Here is an 11,020-nt window from a genome sequence, read left to right as displayed (position 1 = left end):
GCAGGCTGAGGAGAGCAGCACGGGCCAAGGCAGGCAGAGCCGCACTGGCGGAGGGCGGCTGCCGGGGTCAGAGCAGCGAGGGTGGAGCCAGAGGAAGGCCGGGCTGAGCCGTTGGCGCGCGCCCGGCCGTTGCTGTGACAGTTACCAGCAGAACGCCCGGTGCCTGTTGAGGGGAGGGAGCGAGACTCGGCTCCTGCGCTCCACGTGGCCTGCGGGGCGGAGCAGGCGGCGCGGCCCGGGCCAGCACCAGCGCCACCCCTTGAGCTCCGCCAGGGCAGGAGCGGAGCGTGACCGCCCCGGGGCGTCGCCCTTCCCCGGCCCCGCCCCCGCCCCCGCTAGCAGGGACTATGCGGAGATGGTCGTGCAAACCCGAGGCAGACACAAAGAGTCGCCGCTCAAGCCCCTCGGCGCTCAGCCGCCCCCGCCGCGAGCCACTGGGGCGCCCCAGCCCGGAGCGAGCCCCAGGAGCGGCCGCGGGCTGCCGCTAAAGCAGCCAGGCAGGCAGCTGTTGTGCGGGGCCGGCGCCATGCGGAAGGGAGGAACCGGGAGGAAAGGGGCCAAGAGCGAGCCCCAGAAACCCTGCCGCCCCCTGGCCCAGAGGGTGAGGGAATTGCTGGGCCTGGGCCGAGAGGGGTCGCTCCGGGGCTGGAGACACGGGCTCCAAGGTGAGCAGGACCGAGGGGAGGGGGCTGTGCCCAAAGCCGGCTCCATCTTGTGCCCCCGCTGAGAAGGGGGGTTAACGGGATTTGTTCCCCGCAGGGAGCATCAGCCCCGAGGTCCCTCTCCCTGCCACGGCTCCGTGCTCCTGTCCCCGGCACACTGGGGCGCTGCTGCGACAGACACACGCAGCCACCCGCCCGGGCAGACAGCGCAGCCCCTGGGGCAGGAGAGGCTTTAACACCCCGCATGTCCCGCGCTGTCCAAGGGCCGCTGGCAGATTGGAAACCAGTTTGCCTGGAAATTGTGTTTCAGGGTAACTCTCTAACTGAAAAAGTGTGTGTGTGTGTGGGGGGGGTTCTTTCTATTCCTCCCCCGTATATTTAACGAGTTGACAGCAGTCAGACGTGTGTGGTCAGTTTCACTGTTCCAACTCCTATAAGAGTCAATTGCCCAAGGAGAAAGGACCCCGAAGTAGTAGCGATGAAGCAGGAGAAAAACAAACAAACCTTATAATGTTGAAGGTTTTTATCAAAACAATACAGGACATTACACACCGTTTGTACAGCATCAGAAACTACATCTTTTTTTAAAAAAAATGCTAATTGTATTTAGCTTCATGACTATTGGGATAATCTACCTGGCACTTGACGGTGCCTGGTGAAAGGATTGAGGGATTGATTGGTGCAAAAGACAAAAAGTCAAAACTTTATTTTACAAAGTTGGACAATTCAAATGTAAATCTAGTTTGTTAACTAGTCTCTCTTTTGTCCAAAATGTCTTTAAAAACACTTCTCATAAACTCTGTAGAAACAAAATATTTATTGTAGTCACCTTGATTTTTGTTTTTAAATATATTTATTCACTCTGTAACCAGTTTATCTCAGCTGTTTTGAAGTCAAGGTGGCTATAGACTATTAATGGTGCAGCCTGCAACCAGTCTTTTTAAATGAAATTGCTTTTAATTGTTTGAAGTTTAAATCTAAATACTGCTAAGACAGTTATTTTCTTTTTACAGCACTTATTGAAGAAAAAGGGGCCTTCATCGTGAGAGCAGATAGCAAGATATGGTTCACTTTTATACTAGGTAAGGAGACAAACAACTACTCTTAAGGTCTCACTGCTTTATAAAAATGTGCTATATCGGAGTTTGTGTGGAATGTAATTGGGGAGGGGGAACCCTGATGCTTCTTTGCATGATAGTTATCATTCCTGTTGCATTGTGTGTATGTGTCTCTGGTGCTCGTGCGCCACTCACTCACAAATAAATATCTAGAATGGACTTCTCAGTAATGTTTAGTGTTGTCTTAAATGAGAGCACAGTTAAGCCTTTATGCAATCCTTTATGCAAGCTAAAATGCAAATTTCAAGACTAATGTATTCATATTCATCTGATACTTGTTACTTTTTATGAGGTGTGCATATATGTGTGCATCTGTGTGTACACTTTTGATTTTTCATAATTCCTTAGAAATGCGTCTGTATTGTAATAAATGACTAATTATTCAGTCAGCTAAATCTTTTTATTCTTAACATTATAAACATCCTCTTTCCCATACAATTTATGAAAATTATTACTCTGTTAGTGTAGGAGTTCAGAATGTAACTTTGGAAAAGGAGGGGGAAATAGCCCCATATTTTTCAATTTTTTTTATTTATATGGTAGTAAGTGTCCTGGGACAATGGCATTACAGGAGAAATTAATAACTGGCTGAGATTAATGGCATCAGATGGAAGTTTAGTATCATCAACTTACTTCTTGTCAGTCATTATTTTCCAAGACATGCCCTAGCTTGTGATCTTTATTGCTTCAATACCGTAATCTTTGTAACACTTTGTTAGTTGGCATTATTATCTTAAGAGCACTTAACTATACATGGATATAATATCAAATTTATTATATTTTTGAGGAGTAGAGGAAGATGATTCCTTGATTATTATGCTTATGAGACAAAAATTAAATTTACTGCCACATTACTGAAAATGATTGTAAAATGTGTTTGCCATGTTAAATGAAAATGCTGGATCTTAAAGTTAAAAAAAGTAAAATAAAATCAACAAACATATCAAATTATTTATCCGTTAAATATCTTTGAAGTTATTTGGTGGTAAAATAAGATTAATGTAATGTAAAATTTTTGCGTGATATTGCTGATAGTGGTATTTAATCTTAATGATATCTCCTAAGGGCTCGTCTACACTACCGCACGGGGGCGATCAGAGATACACAACTTCAGCTATGTGTCACCTATTCCCAGCTTCTGGCAAACAGAGACTAGGAACAGCATCCCTACCCATCCTGGCTAATAGCCACTGATGGACCTATACCCCAGGAACTTTTCTCTTTTTAACCCAGTTACAGTTTTGACCTCACAACATCATCTGGCAAAGAGTTCCACAAGTTGACTTCATTGTGTGAAGAAATATTTACTTTTGTTTGATTTAAACTTGCCTATTAATTTGATTTGGTGACTCCTAGTTCTTGTGTTATGAGAAGGAGTAAATAACATTTCCTTATTTACTTTCTTCACACCATTCATAATGTTATAAATCTCTATCTTATCCCCCCCTCAGTCATCTCTTTTCCAAGCTGAAAAGTCCCAGTCTTAAATCGCTTCTCATATGGAAGCTGTTCCATACCCCTAATACATTTTGCTGCGCTTTTCTGAACCTTTTCCAATTCCAATATATCTTTCCTGAGATGGGGCGACCTGATCTGAACACAGCATTCAAGATGTGGGCATACCATAGATTTATATAGAGGCAATCTGATATTTTCTGTCTCATTATCTGTTCCTTTCCTAATGATTCCCAACATTCTGTTAGCTGTTTTGACTGCCACTCTACATCGAGTGGATGTTTTCAAAGAACTATCCACAGTGACGCCAGGATTTCTTTTTTGAATGGTAACAGCTACTTTAGACTCCATCATTTTATTTGTTTTCCAATGTGCATTATTTTGCATTTATCAACATTGAATTTCATCTGCCTTTTTGTTGCCCAGTATCCGGTTTAGTGAGATCCTTTTGTAACTCCTCACAGTCTGCTTTGGACTCAACTGTCTTGAGTAGTTCTTGTATTATCTGCAAATTTTTCCACCTCACTGTTTACCCACTTTTCCAGATTTATGAATATGTTGAATAGGACTGGTCCCAGTACAGACTCCTGGGTGACTCCACTTTTTACCTCTCTCCACTCTGAAAACTGACCATTTATTCCTACCCTTTGTTTTCTATCTTTTAACCAGTTACTGATCCATGAGAGGACCTTCCCTCTTATCCCATGATATTTTACTTTGCTTCAGAGCCTTTGGTGAAGGGACCCTGTCAAAGGCTTTCTGAAAATCCCGACAAACTATATCCAGTGGATCACTCTTGTCCATATGCTTGTTGACCCACTCAAATAATTTTAGGAGATTGGTGGGGCACAATTTCTCTTTACAAAAACCATGTTGACTCTTCACCAACAAATAGTGATCATCTGTGTGTCTGATAATTCTATTCTTTACTATAGTTTTAACAAGTATGCCTGGTACTGAAGTTAGGCTTACTGGCTGTAATGGCAGGTATTGCCTCTAGAGCTTTTTTTATAAATTGGCATCACATTAGCTATCCTCCTCTGATCTGATACAGAAGCAGATTTAAATGATAGGTTACAATACCACAGCTAATAGTTCTGCAATTTCACATTTGAGTTCCTTCTGAACTCTTAGGTCAGGGGTTTTCAAACTAGGGGTCAGGACCCCTCGGGGGGGGGTTGTGAGGTTATTACAGGGCGGGTCATGAGCTGTCAGTCTCCACCCCAAATCCCGCTTTGCATCCAGCGTTTATAATGGTGTTAAATATATTAAAAAGTGTTTTTAATTTTTCAGCAGGTTGCACTCAGAGGCTTGCTCTGTGAAAGGGGTCACCCGTGCATAAGTTTGAGAACCACTGTTTTAGGTGAATACCATCTGATATTGGTGACTCATTACTGTTTAATATATCCATTTGTTCCAAAAACTCCTCTAATGACACCTCAATCTTGGACAGTTCCTTGGATTTGTCACCTAAAAAGAATGGCTCAGGCTGGGGAATCTCCATTACATCTTCAGCTGTGAAGACCAATGCGAAGAATTCATTTAGTTTCTCTGCAATGGCTCTTGAGTGCTCCTTTAGCATCTCAATCATCCAGTGACCCTACTGGTTGTTTAGCAGACTTCCTGCTTCTGATGTACTTAACATTTTTGTTGTTGTTACTTTTTGAGTCTTTGGCTAACTGTTCTTCAAATTCTTTTTTGGCCTTTCCAGTTATATAATTACACTTAGTTTGCTAGAGTTTGTGCTCCTTTCTATTTTCCTCGAGAGGTTTTAACTTCCACTTTTTAAAGGATGCCTTTTTTGTCTCTAACTGCTTCTTTTACTTCATTGTTTAGTCATAGTGACACTTTTCTGTCCTCATACTCTGCTTTTTAATTTGAGGTATGCATTTAATTTCAGCCTCTATTATGGTATGTTTAAAAAGTTTCCATGCAGCTTGCCGGGCTTTCGCTTTTGGCACTGTACCTTTTAATTTTGGTTGAGCTAGTTTTTTCATTTTTGTGTAGTTCCCCTTTCTGAAATTAAATGCTACCATGGTGGGATTGTGTGGCGTTTCTCCCCTCAACAGGTATGTTAAATTTTATTATGTTATGGTCACTATTACCAAGTGGCTCAGCTATATTCACCTCTTGGGTCAGATCCTGTGCTCCATTTAAGGCTGAATCAAGAATTCTCTCTCCTCCTGTGGGTTCCAGGACTAGCTGCTCCAAGAAACAGTCATTTAAGACGTCAAGAAATTTCTCTCTACATCCCGTCCTGAGCCTGAGGTGACATGTACCCAGTCCATATGGGGATAGTTGAAATCTCCCATTGTTGTTGAGTTTTTATAGCCTCTCTAATCTCCTTGAACATTTCACAAATTACACTTAGGTGGCCTTTTTCATAAATATACTAAGTATGTATTTCTGATGTAATTTAAAATATCCAGGGCCAGATCTATAAATGGAAAAAAAATGTGTAGATCTGGAATAATTCCACTAAAGTCAATGAAGCTACTCAACTTACAATGGTGTAACAGAGCAAAATTGCTCACACCGCCTTTTGAAATGTAGATATGGAGGTAATGACTGCAAGCAAGCATGATATTATTGACATAGTTTCATCATATATGCACAACAAATAACGGCATTTGTGAAGTTGAATAAAAGATCTATAAGAAATTCTTGTAAAACCTAATGTAAGTGAATGTGTTTACATTTTAATACTAATACAAACTTCAAAAACGGATTCAGTAAAATGTAACTTTTTCTGCTGAATTAAAGAATATGCTTCTCTATGAAATATATGTAATACCTTTGATTGAAGTGAAACACAATTTCAATACTTTGTTTTAATATGTAATTAATTTCAGTTTTAAAATTGAAATACTGTAAATTTGGTTTTAATGCATTATGAAAAACAATTAGAGGTTGTATGTAACTGTGAATCTTTTCTCTTTACACTGCTCATTGTAGATGTATGTAAGGTTAAAATCTGTGACAAGTTGAAACTGTAAAATTGAATTTAATTAAAAAATAACACAGGGACTACTAGACTACCCTTATATGTAATTTACTCTAGAAGTATTTGTTAAATTTATAAATATTTAACTTTAGAATATTTTAAGTTTAGTGTAAAATTATATGACCAAACATTTAAGTTTTTATTTAAAGCGATATGTAATGTTATTTTCAGATAGATTTTTTTTTTCAGCTGCATTTTGTTTACTGGGGAAGGAATGTTTTTCTGTGCCATTTATTACAGATTTTCATAGTACACCTCTACCACGATATAATGCGACCTGATAGAACGCGGGTTCGCATACAACACGATAAAGCTTTGACATGCTGCTCTGAGCAGTATGTTAAGGGTGTTGGGGCAGGGGTTTGATAAGGGGCAAAGGGTCTCGGGGGGCTGTCTGGGGGGGCAGGATCTGTGGGAGGGCACTTTTGGGGGCCCCGTAGTCCCAGAGTGGCCCAGGGGATTAGCAGGGGGCCTGGAGCAGCCCGCTCTGCTTACCTGGCCCTGGCCGTGTTGCTTGGGGGAAAGGATCCCCCACCGCACTCAGCAGCGGCGGAAGCAAAGCAGCCCGGCCCCAGCCCACTCCGCTCCGCCAGCTCCCAGCTGCAACGCTCCACTTCCCGCCACAGGTGAGTACGGGAGGCATCCTTCCCCAACCTCCCTGCACTCACCTGCAGTGGGAAGCGGAGCAGCCCAGCCCCAGCCAGCTCCCAGCCGTGGCGCTCCACTTCGGGCCACAGGTGAATGCAGGGGGGCATCCTTTCCCCAACCTCTCTTCACTCACTGACGGCGGGAAGTGGAGTGCCGTGGCTGGGAGCTGGCAGGGTGGAGTGGACTGGAGCCAGGCTGCTCCGCTTCTTGCCACTGCCGGTGAGTGCCTGTCGGGGGACGGGGAGGGGTGGATAGGGATCGGAGCAGTCAGGGGACAGGGGGGTTGGGTAGGGAGTGGGATCCTGGGGGTGATTAGGGGTGGGGGTCTCTGGATGGGGCGTCAGGGAACAAGGAATGGGGTGGGGGGGAAAAGCAAGTTTGATATAACGCGGTCTCACCTGTAACATGGTGAGATTTTTTGTCTCCCGAGGCCCAGGGTATATCGGGGTAGAGGTGTAATTGTAAGTAACTTTTTTCTTTGACATAATACATAGACATTGTGCTTGTTTTTTGCTTTAGTCATATAGGCTTTGTTTTGCCTCTAGTTTTTGTTCAATACAAGATATCTTGTGACATAAAAGTTGCTAACTGTAGATTATATTACTTTTAAAAAATCTGACTAGTATTGCTGTCTTAGATGTATTAAAGTGTACTGTGTCAGCAAAGTTTAGTTGTGACATTTGGCTTTTAACAGCTTATTTTTTTTCTTGACATTTGAAATAAATGGCTTGAATTCTAATTGGTCCATTTGAATGATCCATGGTATGTATTGAAGTATTATGTATTAATATTGTCCATTTAATTCCAGATGCTTAAGTGTTGGTCAAAAAATTCATCTTAAAAGCAGCTCAGGTTACTCCTATTCCTTCCTTCTCCTAGAAGCTGAGATGAGCACTGTCCCAGTGTGCAAGTCCCTGATAACTGTTCTGTAATTATTTTGAAGAACATTGTTTAAGTTGAAATGTTTGATAATGAAGACACTCACCCCCCCCCCTTTTTTTTTTTTGTAAACAGCTGCTTTTGCAGGAGTTTTACACTGGTAAGATTATTTTTATTGACTTAAGGTTGATATAAGTAATTAGTAATATTTCTATGTTAAAACAAAGGGAAGTATGATATATATGGATTGATGGATAGATAGATAAGCCACTGGGGTTACTAATTTATCCTTTAGATTCATATCTTTCCTTTCAGTGAAAGTTGTCATCTTTAACATAGAATTGTTCTGTTTTTGTGATTCTGGACTTGAAAGATTTCCCCTAAATGTTTTGCTCAAGGGCTGAGTCTACTGTGTGGGTGCAAAATACCTGTATGGCAGTGACCCTCAAAGCCATGCATATTTTCACTGGCACTCCTTCCTATCATCCAGTCAGTTCTGAGAGCCCCCAAATAAATCCTTTCTGTTCCCCATTTAATTCTGCCCATCAATAAATGCACTAATTCTGTATCCCATTTTGCCTCTTTTCAGGGCTTCTCTGCTTAATGCTAGCTCTCTTGTATGCACAGTAGGCTCTTTGCCTCCCAGTTACTTCTGCTCTTCCTAAGACCTCAGCTCCAGTCCCACTCCCCACTTTTTAAAGGTGCAATATCTGTGAAAGGATCAGTGACTGCTTTTCTACCTATCTGTGGAAAAAACTGTAGCAACTCCAGCCATTCTGCTGCCCTAGGCCTTCTAATTCCCTCCTCCAAAAAAAACAAAATAAAAAAACTCAACCCACCAAAACCTATAACGAAACCCCCAAACCTAACAGTATCTAGTGCTGTTTCTCTTGCAACTTCCCTCCTCCTAATAAAGGGATAGAGGAACCTGGCTGTTCTGTCTGATCTGCTCCTTTTTCCTCCCCTCTCTTCTGGAGAAGGAGCCAGCGCTACTCAGCATAATTGTAGAGGCAAACTCTATATTTCCTCTGGCAAGTGTCCTCGCTCCCTCCCCCCAGACCATTCACTGATTTGGTGGGCATACATCAGAATGTCCTTCCCTGAAGTCAGATTTGTTAGTTCTAAGAATACTTAGCTTTTGATCCCTGTGTCTCTTGCACTATATTTATTATAAAATATTATGTATATATGTATTTGATTTTATAAAAAATCCCTTTTTAATGGTATTGCAAGAGACACTTGTAGATTCACGTTCTCTTTATTTTAGTTAACTCACTTAAAATGGATAGTGTGAAGAGAGAGAGTGGAAAGTAATCAATATGACATCAGACTGAATTACAGTAGCTGCATTAGGTCTGCTGTGTTTTCTGATGTGAAAATATTTACTAAAGGCTTTGGTATGTATAAATCAGTACTGGTTTCAAAACCCGAACATTGAAACTGAATAGGTTTTATTCATGCAGGTGTCATATTACAACTCTTTTTGAAAATGACCGTCATTTTTCTCACCTCTCGACGCTGGAAAGAGAGATGGCTTTTCGCACTGAAATGGTTAGATCTTTTTTTTCCTCTAAATAATTTTAAATAAAAAGAGACGTTATAGTCTTGGAAGCTTGTCTGCAATAATTGATTGTATAACTTCCAAAATTCCACAGCAAGAAAAAATAACATATACAAATGCTTTATAAGAAACATATTTCTGTTAATTTTAAGTTATCAATTTCTATATAAATTCAGTTCCCTTTCAAATGGTTTTCAAAAATATTTTATTTTAAATATATGATATTGTGACCTAATGTACAATAAAATATGTACAATTTTAAATACCATATTTCATAACTTTATAAAGTTATTAATTAATGAAGCACACATTTAAAAAGTTAATATTTACCCCCATGTACCAGTTTCTCTGTCACTTTGTTAATGAAACGTATATCCTAACTGCATGGGATATTTTTAACTACCTTTCTCTATAGTATTTCATGCTTCTTTTGAGACAAAATGGAAGTTCTCTGGGTGTTTTGGACAACTGAGTTTCAAAATGGTATTAACATGAAGAAACTTGGAAAATTGTGTAGTTATCCTGACTAACTTTGTCTTAGTCTTATAATAATGAATTCCACTTAAAAAAGAGAATCTTATGTAGGATAATATAAATAGTACTACCTGATTAATTTCTGCTAAGTTATGTATCCTTTTAGGGCCTTTATTATTCCTATTTCAAGACCATTGTTGAAGCACCATCATTTTGGAATGGAATGTGGATGATTATGAATGATAAACTAACCGAATATCCGCTGATGATTAACACATTAAAAAGGTTCAATCTTTATCCAGAGGTAAGCCATATTTTGAAAGGAGCACCTGTTTCTGTGAAAACTCTGGTTAATGTCCTAGTGTTTTATTTAGAAAGTAAAGATTGTGCTGAAAAGGGTGATACTGCTATAGGGCAGAAAGAAGTATTCCCTGAAATAAACATTTAATTATATTGTAATTGAATTTAAGTATTGTATGGTAACTTCTTTGTTTAAATTAGGTAGCTATTATATGTTTCTATGATTTGGTTTCCACTGGTGTGTGCCCCCTCACTGATTTCAAGCAGGTAGCAGTCAATCAAACTGTAGCCATTTTTCACACCTTAATTTTCCACTCTTCAGTTGCAATCTGTTTTCATTCTTCCCTTGCTTTCTTGTTTTTCTTCCCTCTATTGAAGACTGGCAGGTTGGTGATGCCGCTTAATCTCAGGGTAACCTGTTTCTTTCACATCACCAACCATTTCTTTAAGAAACTGTTTAGGAGGCACTGTTAGTGAGCAGGTTGTGTGCATGTGAACAACATATCTTGAAGGACTACAGTTACTGTAGAGTAAATAACAATTTTTTTATTGGCTTGATGCAGAGATCACTGAGTGAGGATTTTTGGCTGGTGGTATGCAGGAGATTAGATTAGATCCTGACCTTAATCTATGAATCATAGTTTGACTTCCATGTTGAGAAATAAATGCAAAACATGGAACTCTTAGGGAAGATTGCCTGCTATTACTTTGTATTTACGAATATTTGAGACTATTTCATTATCTGACTAAATCAAGTTTTTTATGAATCTAGCTTATATACAAAATAGTGCAACTTTCTTTGATCTACCTTTTATGTTAGGTCACAGTTTTCATTGCTTGGAACTTTAATTATGAGTGTATCTGACATTCTTGAAGATCTGAATTTGTTTTTCCTCTGGTCAGTTTAGATGTTCTTTGT

The 11,020-nt window shown here is 40.4% G+C and overlaps 1 protein-coding gene across 5 annotated transcripts in view; it reads left to right on the top strand.

Moving 5' to 3' along the window:
- The first annotated feature begins 318 nt into the window (after positions 1–318).
- The window catches only part of DPY19L1 (dpy-19 like C-mannosyltransferase 1), a 102,579-nt gene continuing 91,877 nt past the window's right edge, over positions 319–11,020 (top strand). For 3 of the 5 annotated variants that reach the window (XM_030551346.1, XM_030551347.1, XM_030551345.1), the window contains exons 1-5: positions 321–665; positions 1,676–1,744; positions 7,902–7,926; positions 9,230–9,317; positions 9,968–10,105. In XM_030551346.1, coding sequence (XP_030407206.1) covers positions 356–665; positions 1,676–1,744; positions 7,902–7,926; positions 9,230–9,317; positions 9,968–10,105 — 630 coding nt within the window. In that variant the 5' untranslated portion in view covers positions 321–355. Of the gene's footprint in view, positions 666–1,675; positions 1,745–7,901; positions 7,927–9,229; positions 9,318–9,967; positions 10,106–11,020 lie in introns of all 5 variants that reach the window. The other 2 variants (XR_003998885.1, XM_030551348.1) reach the window with 2 other exon arrangements.

Source organism: Gopherus evgoodei, chromosome 2 (genome assembly GCF_007399415.2).
Source record: "Gopherus evgoodei ecotype Sinaloan lineage chromosome 2, rGopEvg1_v1.p, whole genome shotgun sequence".
NCBI lineage: Eukaryota > Metazoa > Chordata > Testudines > Testudinidae > Gopherus > Gopherus evgoodei.
The sequence above is the reverse complement of the archived record's forward strand: the minus strand, read 5'-3'. Positions and strand labels throughout refer to the sequence as shown.